Source organism: Neodiprion virginianus, chromosome 5 (assembly GCF_021901495.1).
Source record: "Neodiprion virginianus isolate iyNeoVirg1 chromosome 5, iyNeoVirg1.1, whole genome shotgun sequence".
NCBI classification, from domain to species: domain Eukaryota; kingdom Metazoa; phylum Arthropoda; class Insecta; order Hymenoptera; family Diprionidae; genus Neodiprion; species Neodiprion virginianus.
The window spans coordinates 30598926-30618383 of NC_060881.1; the positions used below are offsets into that span (position 1 = coordinate 30598926).

At 38.4% G+C, this 19458-nt stretch overlaps 2 protein-coding genes across 14 annotated transcripts in view; both read left to right on the plus strand.

Annotated features, from left to right (window-relative positions):
* Window positions 1–176: 176 nt before the first annotated feature.
* LOC124305181 (rho GTPase-activating protein 190) lies at window positions 177–13995 on the plus strand. Of its 5 annotated transcripts, none has more exons than XM_046764296.1 (23): window positions 177–455; window positions 714–1624; window positions 1714–1923; window positions 2099–2110; window positions 2527–2713; window positions 2844–2959; window positions 3137–3289; window positions 3912–4150; window positions 4238–4439; window positions 4614–4784; window positions 4888–5139; window positions 5231–5409; window positions 5510–5693; window positions 5828–6039; window positions 6154–6567; window positions 6824–7063; window positions 7209–7409; window positions 7489–7580; window positions 7688–8072; window positions 8162–8293; window positions 8608–8658; window positions 8753–8849; window positions 8961–13995. In XM_046764296.1, exons 1-23 carry the CDS (start codon window positions 285–287, stop codon window positions 9157–9159), a joined length of 5010 nt encoding a protein of 1669 aa, XP_046620252.1. In that variant the 5' UTR covers window positions 177–284; the 3' UTR covers window positions 9160–13995. The 5 variants fall into 5 exon arrangements, with proteins under 5 accessions (XP_046620252.1, XP_046620256.1, XP_046620254.1 ...); XM_046764300.1 differs by having other exon boundaries at window positions 6154–6351; XM_046764298.1 differs by having other exon boundaries at window positions 5846–6039.
* Window positions 13996–15667: 1672 nt separating this feature from the next.
* The window catches only part of LOC124304443 (potassium voltage-gated channel protein Shal), a 44349-nt gene continuing 40558 nt past the window's right edge, over window positions 15668–19458 (plus strand). For all 9 annotated transcript variants that reach the window (XR_006908193.1, XR_006908192.1, XR_006908194.1 and 6 more), the window contains exon 1: window positions 15668–18609. Coding sequence is in view for 6 of the 9 variants with exons in the window: in XM_046762688.1 (XP_046618644.1) it covers window positions 17495–18609 (1115 nt within the window). In the remaining 3 variants the exon portion in view is untranslated. The remainder of the gene's footprint in view (window positions 18610–19458) is intronic.

Consider the following 19458-nt stretch of genomic DNA (forward strand, 5'->3'; position numbering starts at 1 on the left):
ATAAAATGAATCATCAATAATTGTAAATCAAAGACAAGACGGATGCGAACCGGGAAAGAAAGACTAGGAAACAACAAAAGAAATGAAAATGAATTAAAATTCTCAGTAACTAAATTGAATAAAAGGAGTAAATTTGAGGACTAAAAAAAACCATCTTCTAAATCACCGGAATCTAATCTCTTGACGAAGAAAGAGTTAAGAACTTAAATTAATAATTTTATAAATCGTAATACGCATAATTTTAAATAAATATAAAAATATTTGTATTAATTTCAATTGTCAATATGGCACGAAAAACTGATAATGTTCGAGGCATCAATGTCGCCGTTGTTGGACTCTCTGGGACTGAAAAAGACAAGGGGCAATTAGGAGTCGGAAAATCTTGTCTCTGCAATCGATTTATGCGATCACTTAGCGACGACTACAGTGTTGATCATATATCGGTATTGTCGCAGGTAAAAAGCAACGAAATTATACATATATTTTTCAAGAATTCAATGTCAGATTTTCATCTTGTTGCATGTATCAGATTTCCTTCAACTTTACGCATAATTTCAAGGATATTTGTTCTTGAGTGTTTATTACAAATCAGGCGGGATAACTAAATTGTGCAACAGTATTTGTTCTTTGATAATATTCATACGATGTAAGTTAAAATATTCTTCACAAATGATCTATATTTTGGTTTTTTTTTTGCTCTTTCCTTATTCCAGTCGGATTTCAGCGGTCGAGTTGTTAACAACGATCATTTTCTATACTGGGGCGAGGTTGTCAAGTCCTCCGAAGACGGCACAGATTTTCAGTTCCAAGTTATTGAGCACACGGAATTTATCGACGACGCGTCATTCCAGCCGTTCAAAGGTGGGAAGATGGAGCCTTACGCTAAACGGTGCGCGGCCACAAAGATAACCAGTGCCGAAAAGCTGATGTATATATGTAAGAATCAGCTCGGCATAGAGAAAGAATACGAGCAGAAAGTGTTGCCGGATGGAAAGCTTAACATCGATGGATTTATATGTGTATTCGACGTTAGCGTCGTGCCTCACAGGTCGATAGAAAAGCAGGTGGAAATCGTTGCGAATATATTGAACAATTTGGTGAAGACAAAGAAGCCTGTGGTGTTGGTAACTACTAAAAATGACGACGCTAACGAACAATACGTTAAGGAAGCAGAGAAGCTGGTAACGAGGAAAGAGTACAAAGGTGGAATTCTTATAGTTGAAACTTCGGCGCACGAAAATATAAACATTGAACTTTCTTTTATGATACTGGCACAACTTATCGACAAAACTAAAATGCGCAGCAAAGTTATTCCCTTTGCCGAAGCCGCTAGAGCCAGAAAAGAGCTCCTCGACGCATCTACAGAATCTCTGCAGAGACTAATACGAATTCACGTTACCGATTACCGTGCCCTCTGGTCTCAGGCATCTAAGAAATTATCTCAACACAAGGAATTCGTTGCTTTCGTACAACTCTTTGGCATCGACGCTACTCAAAGGCTGTTCAGGCGGCATATTAAGAAATTGAAAGACGAACAAATGGCCAAGAAAATTCAAGGCTATTTGGATATGTTACCGGATGTACTTCACGAAATTTGTCCAGATATTGCAAATCTGATTAACGAGTAAGATTTTTTCAAGATAATAGAATGGCAAGTTCTTTTCGCAAACGTTCTTATCCAGTATTCAACACATTTTGTATAATTATTTTCAGAGAGTGGTCAACCGTTCAACAATTCATAAAAGAGCATCCAGATTTTCATCAGTATTTCTACGAATGTCCCGAAGATATACCGTGGATAGATTATGATTTTGGTGAAAACAACGGCTCTAAGATACCCTACGACGTTTTAGAGACGCCGGAGGCTGAGACTGTGTTTAAAAATCACGTCAACGCTCTTCAACAAGAGCAAAAACGCTTGGAGTAAGTTTCGAACTTGACAAATTTTTACATATTGAAATCATGTAACGAAATTATTGAATTACCTTACATTACATATTTATCTACGTTACCATCACATGTACTAATGCTTTGCTTCGTTCTGGGCGGCGTATTTTATTTATTTTTTTGTTATTATTTTTTCTCTTTTTCCACGCAGACTTCCGAAAAGGTAAAATTACACAAGTGAAACATATTTAATCAAGGCATGACATGCGTTTGCTGTCGATTAACCGTTGTAATGTTTTAATGAGGTTGAAGTTAGTAATGTTACTGTAACGATTCATGTTTAGGAAACATCGTTACTTGGCACTTTTAAGATTGTTCGAAAGTTAGTCAGCTATGATAAAACAATCATACTCATATTTTGAAAATCCAACTCCTAGAATGTTTTTCTAAAATTACACAATGATGATTTTTCTTACCAATGTTCTGTTACGTTAACGTTACTAAATTCAGCCGCTTCTGTGTTGTGTGTGTTTTTTTTTCCTTTACCTTCTCCTAACTGTCGTTCAAAGTGTTTGGGTTTTGTTTGATTAACATTCGAATTTTTGATCGTCAATTTTGATCCTCATTTTACATTTTTAGATGGAAGAAACAGTTCAAACAGCTACTTGAAGAAACTGGGTACGTTACACCGGGCAAACACTTGTCGGAAGTCAGAGTTTTGTTCATGGGTAGAGAATGTTTCGAGGCATTGTCTCACGTCGATTGCCAAGAAATTTATGATCAGCATCAGAAAGAAATTATCGAAAAGGCAAAGCACAATTTTCAGGTAATTAAAATAGATCGTCGATTACAAAATAAAGGATCTTCTAAACCCTTGAATCACAATTCAATTGAGATGAAAATCAAACGGAAAACAGTGAAATTCGTAAAAGTAAACAGTTTACTCTTGGTTACAGGAGCTGCTTCTTGAACACGCAGATCTTTTTTATCATTTCAAAAGTATAGCACCGTCTGGAACAATTACTCAGGATGATATAAAGGAAATAACCGATGCCCTAGTCGATGATTTTAGGTAAAACATTGCAGAAACTAAAACGAGAAACTTGAGTACAAGTAGATAAATATAAATGCTAATATTTCTTCAAGTCATTGGTACAAATAGAGAGAAAGTAACGGAGGATAAACTCGCGAAAAGTGATTTTAAAACTCTTTTAAGGCGCGCAGATAACATTGATATCATTCTATGCAGGTATAAGGCTTTGGATAGGCTAGATCAAGACAGAAAATTAATGTTGTTTCAACATCTGGGTTTCGTCCACTGTCCGATCAGAGAACACTGTCCGGCGTTTCCAAATTGTATGGATGCTTTGATCGAGCGTATTTTAGGAACAAAAGCGCACAGGTAAAATTGAATTGTTTGTTTGTTTGTTTTATCACCAGTTATTTTACAACAATAGTAGTAAACTGCAGAGGTAATAAGAGTTACATGTAGGCAGGACTGGCACTTATATACTTAAAATAATAACTTGAAAGCTAGACATATAATTTTGCAAAATATCCGGATAAGAGAACAATAAAAACAAAAAGTTAATATATATTATTCATTTAATTTGCAAACATTAAGACGCCTAAGCATCGCACTTCGACCAGATATGGTATTTCATTTCAATACACTCTTATATATAAACTCTTATCCATTCCTTAAGTTTTTTCTAATATATTATTTACTTCCTATCAATACCGTTAGTTCATTTGGTAATTTATAAAATATTTTTATAGCTCTGATAGAGCTGCTCTTGAAACTACTAACTCGCCTTAGAAATTTTTGTCAATGGTATATTAATATTCCTAGTTTAACTATTTGAGTTTAAATTTTTACTAGCAATCTATTTATTTAAATTTCAGAGATTGGAAAGAGAAACTCTATTCAATATTCATTCTTCCACAAACGAATCGATTTTTTTTTTCTGTTTTCGTACAACAGTTTTAGCGGTGTCAATGAATAATGACTGCTCGTTTTTCAGGCCATCTTCTTGGAACCACAGTAGTCAATGGCAGCTAACTTCCGATAATAATCAATTGAATTTGGTTATCTTGGGGTGTAACGGACTGGGCGAAGAATTTGCATGCGAAATAAAAGCCCAGACTGAAGACGACGAGGTTGAAATTGACATGCAAATATACACTCTCGGTTATAGAGTTATCGAGGGTGATGTCGGTCTTCCTCACAATTCCTTCACGACCTCAGATTTCATGCCTCACGGTAAGTGGTCGCTTGTTTCTTCTGTTTCGATTGGTAGTTCAGTCTTAATCTGTTTTCTGGATACCGTTCAATGTCGTTTTATTTCAGGATCATTTTGTATCTACTCAAACGAGGAATCCTTCGAATACATTCGATCTTCTCTTGAAAAGACTTTATTGTCCAACTTGGAACAGGAAGACAGGCTTCCCTTTCAAGGTCTCCCTATTGTTATCATGTTTGTAGCAGATGCCTGTATCGACGAAATGGAAGCCTTGAGGCTTCGCGAGGAAGGACAGAATTTAGCTGACAGGTAAATAATTGTTGAGACGGAAAAAATTCGATTCCTAGAAATCTATTACCATTAAATAAGTTCATACGTTGATAGCTCGAACAGGATACAATCGGGAAAATCAGGCGCTGGAATTGTTTTTTTTAAATTTTGAAACTGCCACAATTTGTAGTAAAAGAAGGATATTTTTTACAGCTTACAATGTCCATTCATCGATGTATGCGTCGAAGAATTGGAACAGAACAAAAGGTTTCCCGCCGCGCTGGTCAAAGACGCCCTGCAGCAGTTGATACAATCTATAAATCATCGAGCAGGATTTCTGAACATATATCAAAGCGTAATCGAGTGCTTAGAGCCGGACATAAGGTGGGTCGACGATGATAGGCTTTTTGTGAGATATATTCAAATGACGACGTCGAGTTGTGATCGTTGAAACGTTTTGCATTTATTCGTTCTTTTACATCAACAGAATAATAATGTGCATGTTTTGCGGAGATCCGTACTCAGTGGAAAATGTTCTCGGCCCGTTACTTAGTCATCAATGCTGCTTCTTGAGCGGCGATCGCTCCATCGTGTTGGAGACATTTTTGGGCGAATCTAAAAGACGCGTCGCTGTTATTATATCTAGCTTTCACGGAGCTAACGCTTTCAGAGACGAACTAGTTCACGGCTTTATACTTGTCTATTCGACGAAAAGGAAAGCCTCTCTTGCTACGCTAAAGTAAGGAGATAATTTTACATCTGTAAATTTCATTGAGACATACTATCAATTATTCGCAGCAAAATTAATTTGTTTATGGATTTTTTCGCAGTGCATTCTCAATGAACATTCCAAATCTGCCGATCCAAATAATGGCTGTGACGGACACTGGCGGAGCAAATGCTTTCTTCAATTCAGATCTGAGTCATTTATTGATAACTGAAGGTAACGCGACTGCCGATAGACTGCAGGCGCATTTCATGACTTCTGCTTCGAGTTGTCAACAAAAAAGTAGGTCACGTTTTGAAGATTATTAAAAATATTCTCTTCAAATTTTTGAAACTTGAGTGTTTTATCGTTCTCAATTAACTGTGTGTATTTTGTGAATTAGCCGCTTTCTACACTCCGTTCTTCAAGGAGGTTTGGGAAAAAAAACCGGAGATTGAGCAGGCCTTCAACATGGAGGAACCCGGCAATTTAAACGACAGTGGCGAAGGAACGCTGGAATACTCCGCTCTGCATCCAATGCCACCACCTAGGCATGAAAGTTATCACCTCCAGACGCCCGACGACGGGTAAGTGGGTTTAAAATACGCGTGCAATTTCTATGTAGCTGTATTTAATATAATTCTCCCTGAAAGGAAGGGGGGTAAAAAAGCGAAAAACAGCCGCCAATGAGAAATTGAATTGTATGTCTAACCTCCAGTAGTATGTCTGTTACTTTTAGGAGCGGGTCTGAATCTTACGAGCAACTTACACCCGACGGTGATCTTGGGGAGTCGGGGCTTATTGAGCATTTCCACGATAACAGAGCGACACCGAGCGACGACAGCGATATTTACAGCCACGTTGATTTTCATCGAGAGGATGCGGACAGGGAACTGTTAATAAAAGGCGCAGACGTGACCAGCAAATTAACTGGTAAAATCGCACTCACATTTCACACAACGTACAGTATGTACAAATTTTTTTTTTTTTTTTTTTCAACACTGTTCCATCGTCATTTGAATGTTAAATTAAACATCGATTTTCCAGGGTGGATGAAAGAGACGTTTATGCCTCAAGACGGGGGAATAAACAGATATTCTCATCGGGCGTTTACAACCGGTCGTCGTAATATATCTCAAACAAAACCTCGGCCGAAGGGAAATAGTCAGACGTTGAAACAACCTGGGAAAATAAATTTAAAAGACTTTTCAAACGTCACGGATGTCATTGGAAGGATGAAGATAGGTGAAAAAGACGAACACGGCTCAAAAATTAATTTGGGTCACGCGCCGTTAGCTACACCTGAATTAGTTGATCTCGGTTCAGAATACGCACAAGTTAAAGACGTCGTTCCAAATTTGTACACGCCTTACGAGGGTGATTACATGTACACCCTAGTTCACGATCCCCTTGGCAACAATAAATCGAAATTACGACATCGGCGAGAAAAAGGACAGCCATGTGAGCGTTTATTTTGTTTTTTTTTTTAGTTTTTTCATTGTTTTTTTTTTTTTTATTCGTTTTTGTACATTGATTCTTTTTCAGTTTCTTTTTTTTTCACATCTTTTTTTAAACAACTTTGTATCTTAATTGTTCCCTTGTTGAATTTTGGACGAACTCAAGAATGGTTAACGTCTCGTATTTATTTCATAGGGATCCAAAACCTCTGAAATTCTCCTCATAACCAACTAACTTATGATTTTGTAATTTCTTACAGCGTTCAGCGAGTCTGACTCGGATTCGAGTTCTCCAGAGCGGCAAAGGCCAATGGAATTCTTAGGTAAAGGTAACAAAAAATCATTGACGCACAAACGAATACGCAAAAAACGTACAGCTATACCTGTAGCTACCCCAAAAGTTCCGTTATTGTCAAGTTTGGGAGGCGGTGAAGGCATAACGCGACTCAATTATACGATTAAAGAGGACAAAAATTGGCGACATGATACCATGGAGAGAGGTACACATTTTCTATTCAATAAATCCATTACAGTAATTATATCGGATATTTTTACAGAAAGAAAAAATGGATCTCATAATTTTTATTAATAAAGCTCGTTTTTTTACTTCATCTTAAACTTCATTCAACATTTTCCCCACATTAGTTTCCAGTGAAACTCCTGACAGCTCGGAGTCCAGTGAGCCTGATCATCTGTCCGGGCCACGAATTAAACTGCGCAAATCGGCTGTGCAGAATTTGAGAAAGCGATTTGGTAATCTTTCGGCACAACAAGAGTATTCATCCACCATGTTACAGCACCACCTGAACACTAAGCACATGTCTCAAGAGGCTCTTGGTGCACCTTGTGAGTTCACGATTTTATTTAATTTTACTATCGCCGCGTACTTCAATGTATTTTTATTATTCTATTTTATTCTGTGCAGATAAACCGAGGATGGATAATGCTTACGGCAACATGCCTGACGACGAGTCTAGCCTGGAAGTTTCTTCCCCGAGGGAAATAAATTCTCCAAGTGTGAGTGTAAATTGAGTAGAAGAATTTTTTTAGTAGCGATTAGTGGTATTTATTGTTTCCCTCCATTAGTATTCCTTTATTACAATGTGTATAATTTTCGTTTTTAGTTCAGCATATTGATCAAATGTAAGGACGGCGATAAATTGGCGAGAAAAAAAGACAAACAAAAGGCCAAAGAGGATGAAAAATTGGAGAAGAGAAGACAGAAGGAGGAGAAGCTGAAAAGGAACGCGGAGAAGGAAAAGGAGCGGGAGAAAAAGAAACAGCAAAAACAAAAGAACACAAAGGGCGGAAACGCTGGTACGATATCTGGTCAATCTCAGCAACAGCTTCTCATCGAGGACTTTGCACAAAGCGAGACGAATCGGATTCCACTTTTCCTTGAAAAATGCGTACAGTTCATCGAAGACGAAGGGTTGGACTCTGAGGGTATCTATAGAGTGCCAGGCAACAGAGCACACGTTGAACTTTTATTCCAGAAATTTGAGGAAGGTCGGTATTTTTTGCCTAGCGACCAAATACCAACCACTGATTATTCATAAATACAATGTCGTTGATGAATTGTGCTTTTACTTTCGCAGATGGCAACATAGACATTCATTCCCTCGATATTCCGGTAAACGCAGTTGCCACCGCTCTTAAAGATTTCTTTTCAAAGAGGCTACCACCTCTTATTGACAAGGAACGAATGAGCGAGCTTGAGGACATTTCTGGTGAGCAATTTCATTTGAGTTGTATAATCTTATAAAAGATCTTTCTCAATCGATACCACATTTCAAATGTCGTCCCACCTTGTCAAAAATATTCTGAACAATATGCGATCTTGAAATTTGACACCAATTACTTTGGGTTCCTGAAAAATTCCTGAAACATTCCTGAAGTATGAAATATTTTAGTTTTCACAAAAGAAGTGTGAGAAAATGACACTTTATTTTATTTCATCAAATCTCTGAAAGCGCGAGATTTTTTTTCTATTACGAATTTCCGTTTCTAAACGTTATTCACAGCATCATGCGTTAAATTTCAGGGGCACGTGCGATCAGTAAACCAATGTCAGCTACTTGCATGAACATGGAAGGTCAGTTTATAAAACAATTAACCAAAATATATTTTTAAACATTTGGTTATTTGATCGACGTTAGAAAATTCATTGTTAATTTTCAAAATTTCAGATCGTAGCGGAAGACTGCTCGCTTTGAGACACATGCTTAAAAAATTGAATCCGATAAATTTTGACGTTCTGAAATACATTTTTCAGCATTTTGTAAAGTGAGTATATTATATATTTATACAATGCACGGATATATAATATATTTCGTGTGATTTAGCGAAGAGATATTAACGAATGGGCTGACGTAAATAATGATTATAATTTTATAGGGTAGCTGAGAATTGCAAATCGAATAGCATGGATAGTAAAAATTTAGCTATTTGTTGGTGGCCGACTTTATTACCAATTGAATTCAACGACATGGGAAGGTTCGAGGCGATGAGGCCGTTCCTAGAAGACGTAGTTCAGACAATGATCGACCAATATCCGTTCCTCTTTTGTGGGAAAGAAGCTATCGTAATGGTTTAGTGACCGTGATTAACTGATAAGTAACAATAATGCTAATAATTATGATGATAATAATAATAATAACGATAACAACAACAATAATAATAATAATAGTAATAATAATAATGATAATGAGAATAATAATTGTCAAAAGCGCGAACGGAGTTTGCGCTAAAACGTAACAAAAGTCTAGTTTGTGTATAAAGTATTGTAAAAGTATTGCTTTCGAAATTGTTTGCAACAAATTTATATACATATAACAATTGATGGCTTAGATATTGAGGTGTCTGTCGGTTACAAACAATCTTTCAACAAAACGACTGTTTCAATTCGCTTTGGTAGTGATTCTTTTTTTATTCCTGTTTTTTTTTTTTTTTTCTCCGCCATTTAGTTACCTATCTATAGAAAAATAAAGCAGAAGTTGATAGAGAAGAATACGGCTGTCCTGTCTGTACAAGCATAACAATTTTCTCTTTATTCTATTCTTTTCCTTGAAACGTTTAACGTCTCACCGCGCGCCGTGTATCATCGAGCTTTAACTGTATATTTATTTTTACCTTCTTATTTATTTATTTATACATTTAAGTAAGAAAACGTTGTTTTGTTTTTCACCGCTTCGCAGTTTTAAAGCTGAACTGATCCACCCTGACACAATGTTTAAACACTATACGAAAGATCAAATTAAAAAGATTTATAAATTCGAACTTCGTTACTGGTTTGTTTGTTTTTTTTTTTGTTTTTTTTTTTTGCACTCGGTATGTCCGTTACATCTGATTTTCTCTTCTATGTTCCCTCCCTTCATACATCACCTAAAGACTTTCTAGATCGAGCTAGTCTACAATAGACAATGAATTAAAAATTATTTTTCTTTAATATTCTCACTTTCCTACTATTTGATAATAATAATAAATAATAATAACAACAATAATAATAATAATAATACCCAGTATCCGTTGTATTTACGTGGCTACATACATACTATATACGTACATACGTGATCACTAGGCCGAATACTAAATAAGATTTTATACATTCGTACGTTCGTAATGGTAATGAATAGTTCGTATTATTGATAATAATAATAATATTAATAATACTAATAATAATAGCGATGAGAGATGATGATGATGATAATAATAATAGTTATACTAATAATAACAATATTGATAATAGTAACGGCAAAACAGAAGAATAGAAAAAAAAGGAAGCCCATTTGACGACAGATCAATGGCAAAAGAAGATTGAAAGAAACAACAACAAAAAAATAATATAAAAAATGAACGAAGTAATAAATAACTAAGTGAAACCCGCACAATCCAACCAACATTTTCAGCTTGAATATTTAAACACTTTTCAACAATCTTCGATGTCTAAAACGGTATTAATAAAAAAATAAATTTTATCCGGATTACGTACCACGTGTAATAGAATGCGTAGAGAAATCTTTTACCATAGACTAAGCAGTTAAACCTTATTATTTATTCGAATTTTTGTTCAAAACAAGAATCTCTAACTCTATACCAATTATTCTCTGTACGAACTGTTTGGTTTATCAGGTATTGCAGTTATTCTTGCCGAACATTTTTTTTTTTTTTTTTCTATCAACGATGTCACGAATATTTTTGACTGAAAAACAAATAAAAACGAAAATCAACATCTTTTTCTTAGAGAGTTCACATGACTTGATAGATATAATTGACAGTAGATCGGTTTTTGTTTAATTTCGGTTATTACTATTCTGTTTTTCATCCCCTTAAATCTCACCTCGTAGACTCGCAATATATCAGTCAGCGTTTTATGGGCTGGGGGAAAAATTACATCAATGTTATACGGTGTGGTTTTTTTTTTTTGTTATTTCTTTGTTTTTTTTCACTTCGATACACGAAATATTTTCTTTCTCACACATGCATTATTTCAATTTTTTTCCAATCCGATGCTCGTTAAAAAAGCGATACATAATACTTAACATGATTCGATTCGTTGAAAGATTTGAAAGCGACGTTAGCCTCTAAAACGTTATTTTATATATAATATTACTTGCGATGATACGATATGTGCGCGCGAGTATTGTGTGATGAGAATGTGAGGAGGTGGATTTAGAGAGTTGTAATTTTCTCAGAAGGAAAAAGAAGGATGAAAAATAGAAAATCATAGTAATGGTAATTCCACTTTCAAGAATGATAGAAATGCGAATTGGATTTATGTATGTATAATGTATGTATTTATGCGTAAGTAACGAGAAGAAAAGAAGACGGAAGATGAACGGCGTTAAGAGATGAAAAAACAGAAATGATGGTATAAAATGCAAAGCTTAAAAATGAAGACGCAGGAATTGAAGAATACTAAAAAGCACAATGTTTTTACGGAGCGATCGAAAATAAATATGAATACATAACAACTGAACAACTGTGGAAGATGGAGGAGATCTATTTGACCCTCCCCTATTTTGAAGAGAAGTGTAATTGTATCGATCAAGGAAAACAAATGCGATTATTACAATAAATTAAAAGTCTTAAATGTAATTTGTGCTAATCTTACGATTAATAGTCATAATAATTAATTATAGGAAAGAGTGTGTCTCCGGCTAAAGAGAAAATGGAAGGAAAAAGAAAAACAAAGAAAAATAATATTTGTAACTATATGCTTTTTAATGTGTATATATTGTTGCTGCTGCTAGTGCTATTGCTGCTGCTGCTGCTGCCGCTTACGTTCGGCCATCATGTATATTTGGCTACGGATACATATTAGAATATCATTGTCGTTACTATTATCATCATCATTATTATTATTATTATTGTTATTATTATTATTATTATCGTTATTATTATTAATAATAATATGTATAATTATTTTTTACTAGATCACTGTCGCGTTTGTTTTATTTTATTTTTCTATTATTAAAACTTGAGGAAGTTTGAGTATAACGCGAGTCGTTTCTCGATGTCTAACTCTTTATATTTATATAACTTTCTAAGTCTGTCTCTGTCTTTCTCAATGCTTAACTGTGTATTTTGTAAGAATCTAGAAGCATAAAACAGAATTAATAATATAATGTTGAGAAAAAAAAGTAGTTCCATAAGAAAATCAAAAAAACATGATTTCCAAACGGTGCGTCATTTCAGATATTGGGCTAATGGCAATTGATTGGGAAGAGCTGGAGTAAGTGTCTCGGGCATCCCTAATTATTTTCTATTTCTTGATGAAATCACCACTATAATTATTGCCATAACAATGTGTGGACAGAATTTATGACATCAAAATTTCTCAATGTTGTCGTTAACAGTGTTTGCATATTTTGCTATTTATTTATTTTTCTTATTTATTTTATATATTCTAAAGAATTAATCATGCCGATTTCAGCGGAAATAGGAGTATGTATGTATCTACCCACATACGAGTAAATAAATCAAGATGAATTATCGAAAGTGAAAAGATATATTTCGACGAATATGTTGAAAGACTGATGATCCTTGGATGAAAATCGTTGGCGTGAAGTAACGCAGATCAGCTGCAAACTTGGTTTAAGTTGTGAAAAAAATGTTTGTTGAATATTTTTGACATGCGAAGTGAAACGGTGCCACGGAAAATCAACATGGCCGACATTGGCACGCTTGCGATTTCATTTCGGCTATATTATTATTCACAGCTCTCGTCAGTAATCGAACGCTACTTCACGCCGAACAATATTATGGCAAGAATAGTTTCGTTATGATCTCATCCTCCATGAATGCACAAAAATCGGCTATTCGGCTTGCGATATTTACTCGTGCTCAGTTTCAATACTTGCACACTTACAGACACTCATATATTTTAACGGAACAGTATTTCTTCTTTGCGGATCAAATACAACTTGCATCGTTTTAAGAATTCCGGTGAAACGAGGCAAAAAATATCCACTATACTCATACTCGAGAGAAACGAATTGTGAATTCTCGATTTATTAGTAAGCGGCCTCTAACGTCGATACCATAAACCTGAACGAAGGTACATTCCAATTTCTTTATTTAATCCAATGTAGTAACCGTAACCGTGATCGAAAAAAATTCCTTAGAAGCAAATAACGAACGTGAAAGTAGGTTCAAATGGCCAAATAAATCGAGTGCGGTATAATTTAACTTTTTATTTTTGCTATCCATCTACTTCTTGGGATTTTCAAAAATGTATTTGAGAAAACAGAACTACCAAGTTAAATTATATCATTTGCGTGATGAAAAAAATGGAAAACTGTTTTAAAAAAATTATGTGTATTGTTCAACGTTGGCTGAGTGTTTGTGGATAAAAAAAATTTCATATAATACATACGTAACTCCGCTTTCTTTAGCACTGTGATTAATAGTATTAATAGTATTGTCATTACTGTCGTTATCATTTGCATCGTCATCGTCATTATCATTTTCACAATCATTGTCGCTAATTTATCCTATAGCATTGTTTGTATTTATAATAATGAAAATATTCGAATTGTATTCGATTTATTACGTCGAACGGAGAAACAGAGAGAGAGAGAGAGATAAAGGAATTGTAACAAATCGTAACCGTAACGTATTTATAAAATGGCATCGTACGCATCACGCTTACTTACTTCCCGTTTTATAATAACCACAACAAAACAATAATAATGGTAATAACAATGATTAAAAAAAAGAAAACAGAAAAAAAAACAGTAATGATAATAATAATAGTGATTATATGAGCTCGTTCGAATGCGAAGAGAGCAGGAGAAAACGAATGCATAGCGCCTAAATGAAGTGTAACGAAGAGAAGAGTGGCTGAAATGGGGAAAAAATAAGAAAACACTAAATATCGGTGTCCAAGAAGTATTTAAAATAAACATCGTCTTTATATGTACAATTTGAATGCCGAGTCTTTCCATTTATTAACAGTTTCACGTTATTTTATTCGTTACCAACACCATTTGTACATTCCCTCATTGTTATATATATATATATACATATATATATTATATATTTTTTTTTAATTTATTATTCTTACTTTTCATTGTTTTCATCTCATCGTGATCCTTTTCCTCCTATTCACTTTTCTTACGTGAAAGATAATATTTTTCCGCAACGCTTACGGCGAAAAAGCGGTGAAAATGTAGCCCAGAAAGTGATTATACGTATACATACATGTATGCTGTATTGTGCAATATGTGGTCCATTTGACGACAGATATCCAGAACTGGATTCAAATGTAAATGGATTGTGGTGTTGATTTTTTTTCCCCTTTCTACGTATACGGGACAAGATTGGCAGGTATTTTTCGAATTTTCACCGTCATTTTTACACGGATGCAAATCAATCGCTTTTTTTCACCCTCGTTACGGAAAGGGTGAATAATGGCTGATGGTCGAATCGAAGCAAATCCAGTGACGTTCAATTACCTACCATTACACGCTTCGAAAGAATATTACTAAAGATTTTATCACAGATTTTACATATTACATTTAGATGCTTGACCAAATGATTATACAGATATCAATACTTACGGACGCACATCTACCGATTTAGTTTACAGCTTAATAGAAACCCAATTTTATAAATTTGAATTTTGGGCCGGTTCGGAAAAAAACCCGCAAATTTGGATGATACGAACTAATATAACCCCGAAATATGTAATTGTTTGACAACAGTTTGCAATTCGGATGCAGATAAAAAATTTATTGCAATGCGTACGAGGCCCAAAACGCTGTCCCTTGACCATCGCGTTTCCGGAATAAATGGCCTGGATCTATTAAAACTTATCTTGCGCGTACCAACTGGCGTGAAAATACCTTATTGCCTCAGGTATATATACGTTGTACATGTCTACACAACGGCACCCTGTGTCTACCTACTTTGCATGTTTCTACACACAAAGGCACGTAGGTAGGTACGTTAGGTATACGACGGGAGAGCTCGTTTAAATGTACACATACGTCTGGTACGTCGGTAGATTTGAAAAGCTGGTTTGGGTCGATCTTGCCGCCGTGCCGAGCCTTGCTGTGCTAGAGACCCGCAAAACGCCCCCCCCCCCGATGCAGCGTCAATTGCAGTGTTTGGTTTGCGTTGCGTATGTTTTTTTCTTATTTTTTTATCTCTTCTTCGCTTTTTATTTTTATTTCATCCCCCCCCCCCCCCCCCCCCGTTTACATTCGCATCTATTCATCTTTTTCCCGCTTTTTATTTCCTCTTTTCCGCGACGTCCTCTCGTCGACGGTCGAGCTGGCTTGGTCATTAGTGCAAGCGTGCGAGCTGGTTCCCTCGTGATTCGGGTGGTGGGAAGCTGTGAGGCCAGGTTTAGTCTTTTCTCTCTCCTCCTCGATTCTCTGCAAGCTCACCTGACGGAGCGACGTCGGTTCAGTGACGTCACGTCTCGCCGTTGCCCGGAGCAACGGTGCCGAGCCGAGGTACGATTCCGCACGGTTGACGTCGCCACTTGCGCCGTTGGGTAAAAATCAATTTGAACCTCGGCGAGGCAAAGGTGGTGGCGGTGCCGGAGGTGGTGGTGGCGGTGGCGGTGGTTGGTGCTCGTCGAGGTGGTGGTTGGTTAGCGTCGCCTGGCTCGCGCGCGCTTCTGGAGCTCTCGTGAGAGCCAAGCTGAGCCAAGCTGAGCTGAGCTGAGCTGAGCTGAGCTGAGCCGAACCGAGTCGAGCCGAGCTCTTCGGTTAGTCGCGAGTCGCCAACTCGTTGTACGGTCGCGTCAAACTTAGCCGGGGATTCCGTGTCGTCCCTGAAGACGTTATCCCAACGTAGTGCTACCCAAGAACTACACCTAGACGTTGTTGTTGTTGTTTCATTCGAGGAAAGTGCTGCAGGGAGAAGAGCTACCAAAAAGAAGAAGAAGAAGAAGAAGAAGAAGACAAAGACGAAGAAGAAGAAACAGTGTCTGGGACGATGCGCGCGAGAACTGGAGGAAGGTCCGGTGTTCTATCGTCGAAGGTCGTCCTCGAAGTGATAAGGATATACGTGGAGGAAACTTGTCAGTTGCAGCTAGTTTGCCCGCTGCGGAGGACCGACTGAGTCTGCACCATCGCCGGGGAATAGGGTGAATTCGCTGATTAAGGAACCCATAAGTTACGGAAGAACGGAAGAAAGAAAGCTGAGGTGGTCGCATAACGGACCTGCAAGACTTTATAATGTAGGAAGAGAGTTTGCCTACGGTAGATGTTTTATGTGGTGTTGAACGTTCTTCTCCACCTAGACACTGTGCGCGCGAGTTTTGAGCGACGGCTACAGCAGATGCCCCGATCCGTACAATAATTATTACACTTTACTATTATACTTATCCAGTAAAGGACTACCTATTCACGGAAGGGATTCGTGGCCAAACAATAACCACGCTCGGTTTAGCTGCTTACACCGTTGCTCTATCGATTGAATTCCGGCGCGCCAAAAAGAGAGGATGTTAAACTGATGATGATGACGAGGATCGAGGATTAGTGAGGTGGCGGCTCGTTAATCGACGGTTATCGTCACACCACCACAACATGTGGGATCCTCTGATTACCGCTGTGCTCTGATAATAAAAAAAAAAAACAAAAAAAATAAAAAAATAAAACAGAAGATGAGAGCAAACCCTGCTTTCGATTAATCAGCGATAAAGTGGTGCTTATGGTGTGAAAACCCAACTGCCGATATATACAGTCCTTTGACATTATTCACTTTCGTTTCTAGTATTTATGTTTTTTCAAAACACGAGCTGCTTTTCTAACTTCTAATCAATTTGCCTCGGTTGAATTGATCGAAGCTCCGTATAAAGCAATTGCACAGGAGCAATATATAAAGACACACTGCCCTAATAAGATTTTTTATCAATAATAATAACGATAATAATACCAGTAATATTAATAATAAAAAGTTTAAATCACAACGCTGCAGAGAGATTATTCCCCAAAACCGTGAGAGATGTAGTTCGTCGTGATAGCTACGCGGAAATGCCCGGTAATGAGGATTGCCTGGGTTTTGAGGTGTCACTGATCATCGGTGGCGTCATTACCACCTCGACGCGCTGTGATTTTGTTCTGGATACAATATACACATGAATGGATAGAAGCTAGTGCTCGTCCTGGAGTCAGACTTACACGTAGCGTAAGGTACAGGAACGCCTATACTGCATACGTACACGTAATAGGCTTGCGGAATTGTTGTTCGTGCGGTATGTTCTGCTGAGCAACGGTGGTGCGACCCACGTGTGTGTTTCAACGATCCTCTCCGATATGTCTGGGGCAACGTCAACGTCGTACAAGTCGCCGGGCTCTTCGTCCGGGAAATTTTCGGGCCAGCTTCTGCAGTCCAGCGACCAGGTCTGGTAATTCCCGACCGGCTGAGTTAAGGGTGAAACGGGCCGTGGGGGTGAAGGAGGTTCGAGGATCGCGATGGCATCGGTCGCCGCCTGGTTGCCGTTCGCTCGAGCAGCGGCCATAGGATGGGTGCCGATCGCTACGCACCCCTTACCGCCTCCGCCGATACCGAAAGACCGGCGAAAAGCAGACGACGAAAAGCTCCTGATAAATGTGAGCGGCCGACGGTTCGAGACCTGGCGTAACACCCTAGAGAAATATCCCGACACCCTGCTCGGTTCTAACGAGCGGGAGTTCTTCTACGACGAGGACACCAAGGAGTACTTCTTCGACCGTGATCCGGACATATTCCGGCATATATTGAACTACTACAGGACCGGCAAGCTCCATTATCCCAAGCACGAGTGTCTCACAAGCTACGACGAGGAGTTGGCGTTCTTTGGTATCCTGCCGGACGTTATCGGTGATTGTTGCTACGAGGATTACAGGGACCGTAAAAGAGAGAACGCCGAACGACTGATGGACGATAAACTGAGCGAGAACGGTGACCAAAATCTTCAACAGTTGACGAACCTACGACAAAAAATGTGGCGGGCTTTTGAAAATCCGCATACATCAACGGCTGCGCTTGTGTTTTACTATGTGACGGGATTCTTCATAGCCGTCAGCGTGATGGCGAACGTTGTTGAGACCGTACCTTGCGGACACAGACCCGGGCGTGCCGGTACCTTGCCCTGTGGTGAACGGTACAAGATAGTTTTCTTCTGCCTGGACACTGCTTGCGTAATGATATTCACCGCCGAGTATCTTTTGAGGCTTTTCGCGGCACCGGATCGGTGCAAATTCGTTAGGTCCGTGATGTCGATAATCGACGTTGTCGCTATACTGCCGTACTACATTGGACTCGGTATAACCGACAACGATGACGTCTCAGGGGCGTTCGTTACCCTCCGTGTCTTCAGGGTGTTCAGAATCTTCAAGTTCTCCCGTCACTCCCAGGGGCTACGGATCCTGGGCTACACTCTTAAATCCTGTGCCTCTGAACTCGGGTTTTTGGTGTTCTCGTTGGCTATGGCCATCATCATATTCGCTACCGTTATGTTCTACGCCGAGAAAAATGTCGAGGGTACAAACTTCACATCGATTCCAGCCGCCTTCTGGTACACCATTGTCACCATGACGACCCTAGGGTGAGTTCTTACCTTGGCGAGTATTTATCTTGTCACCTCGAAGGTACCAGTGCGCGATTTTCTTCGGCTCTCTTCTTCGGCACAGCGTATCTCTCTCTGACTATGTGCGTGTGTTGGTATGCATGCATGGTGTTGGCATACTGTAGAGAGACGGATCTCTCGAGCCACGCGTCACACGTTTGCGGCGACTATACTTGGCTACGCCTCTCCGCAGTACGTAGGGCTGGCTATAAATAAATCGACAACTCGCGTGGGCCATGAATTTTCTTCATAGTATAAAAGTCGCCACGCTACTCGGACAGGTACGCCCTGCGTTCCCATGTACATTATTGGGGAGCTCTTTGGAATTTTTTCCATGCTATACGTACGTTATCGAACAATGTCAGGCTAGTGTAGTTTCGTTCAAGTCGTACCTTCTCAACGCCGGTGAAATGCGCGACAATTCCCTATTCTCTGGTAGAAGTGAAATATTCCGCCATTCCAAAGCGACTTATATGTTCTTATTCTCAATGGCAAAAAGTTGAACCGAATTAATAATTTGGTTGGATCCTTAGTTCGAAGATCACAAACAATTAGAGAGTTTGGCAAACTCGATAGAGATTCCCTTACGTGGAGGGGAAGGTAAAGCTATAACGCCTCTGAGTGTCTATCACATCTCTCCACGTATGTACATACGTACGGTACATACGTTGGTATTCCGGTCACTGGGTAAAGCTCATTTCCCCCGCTTTCCCGAGCTCCCACCTCCCCTCTCCCTTTTCTCCTTGTGAGCTTTAGCAGCTCGGGTGACGAGAGAGAGTAGGCACATTTAGACGTGTCATGGATGAGAAGCCTACCCGTACGTCATGA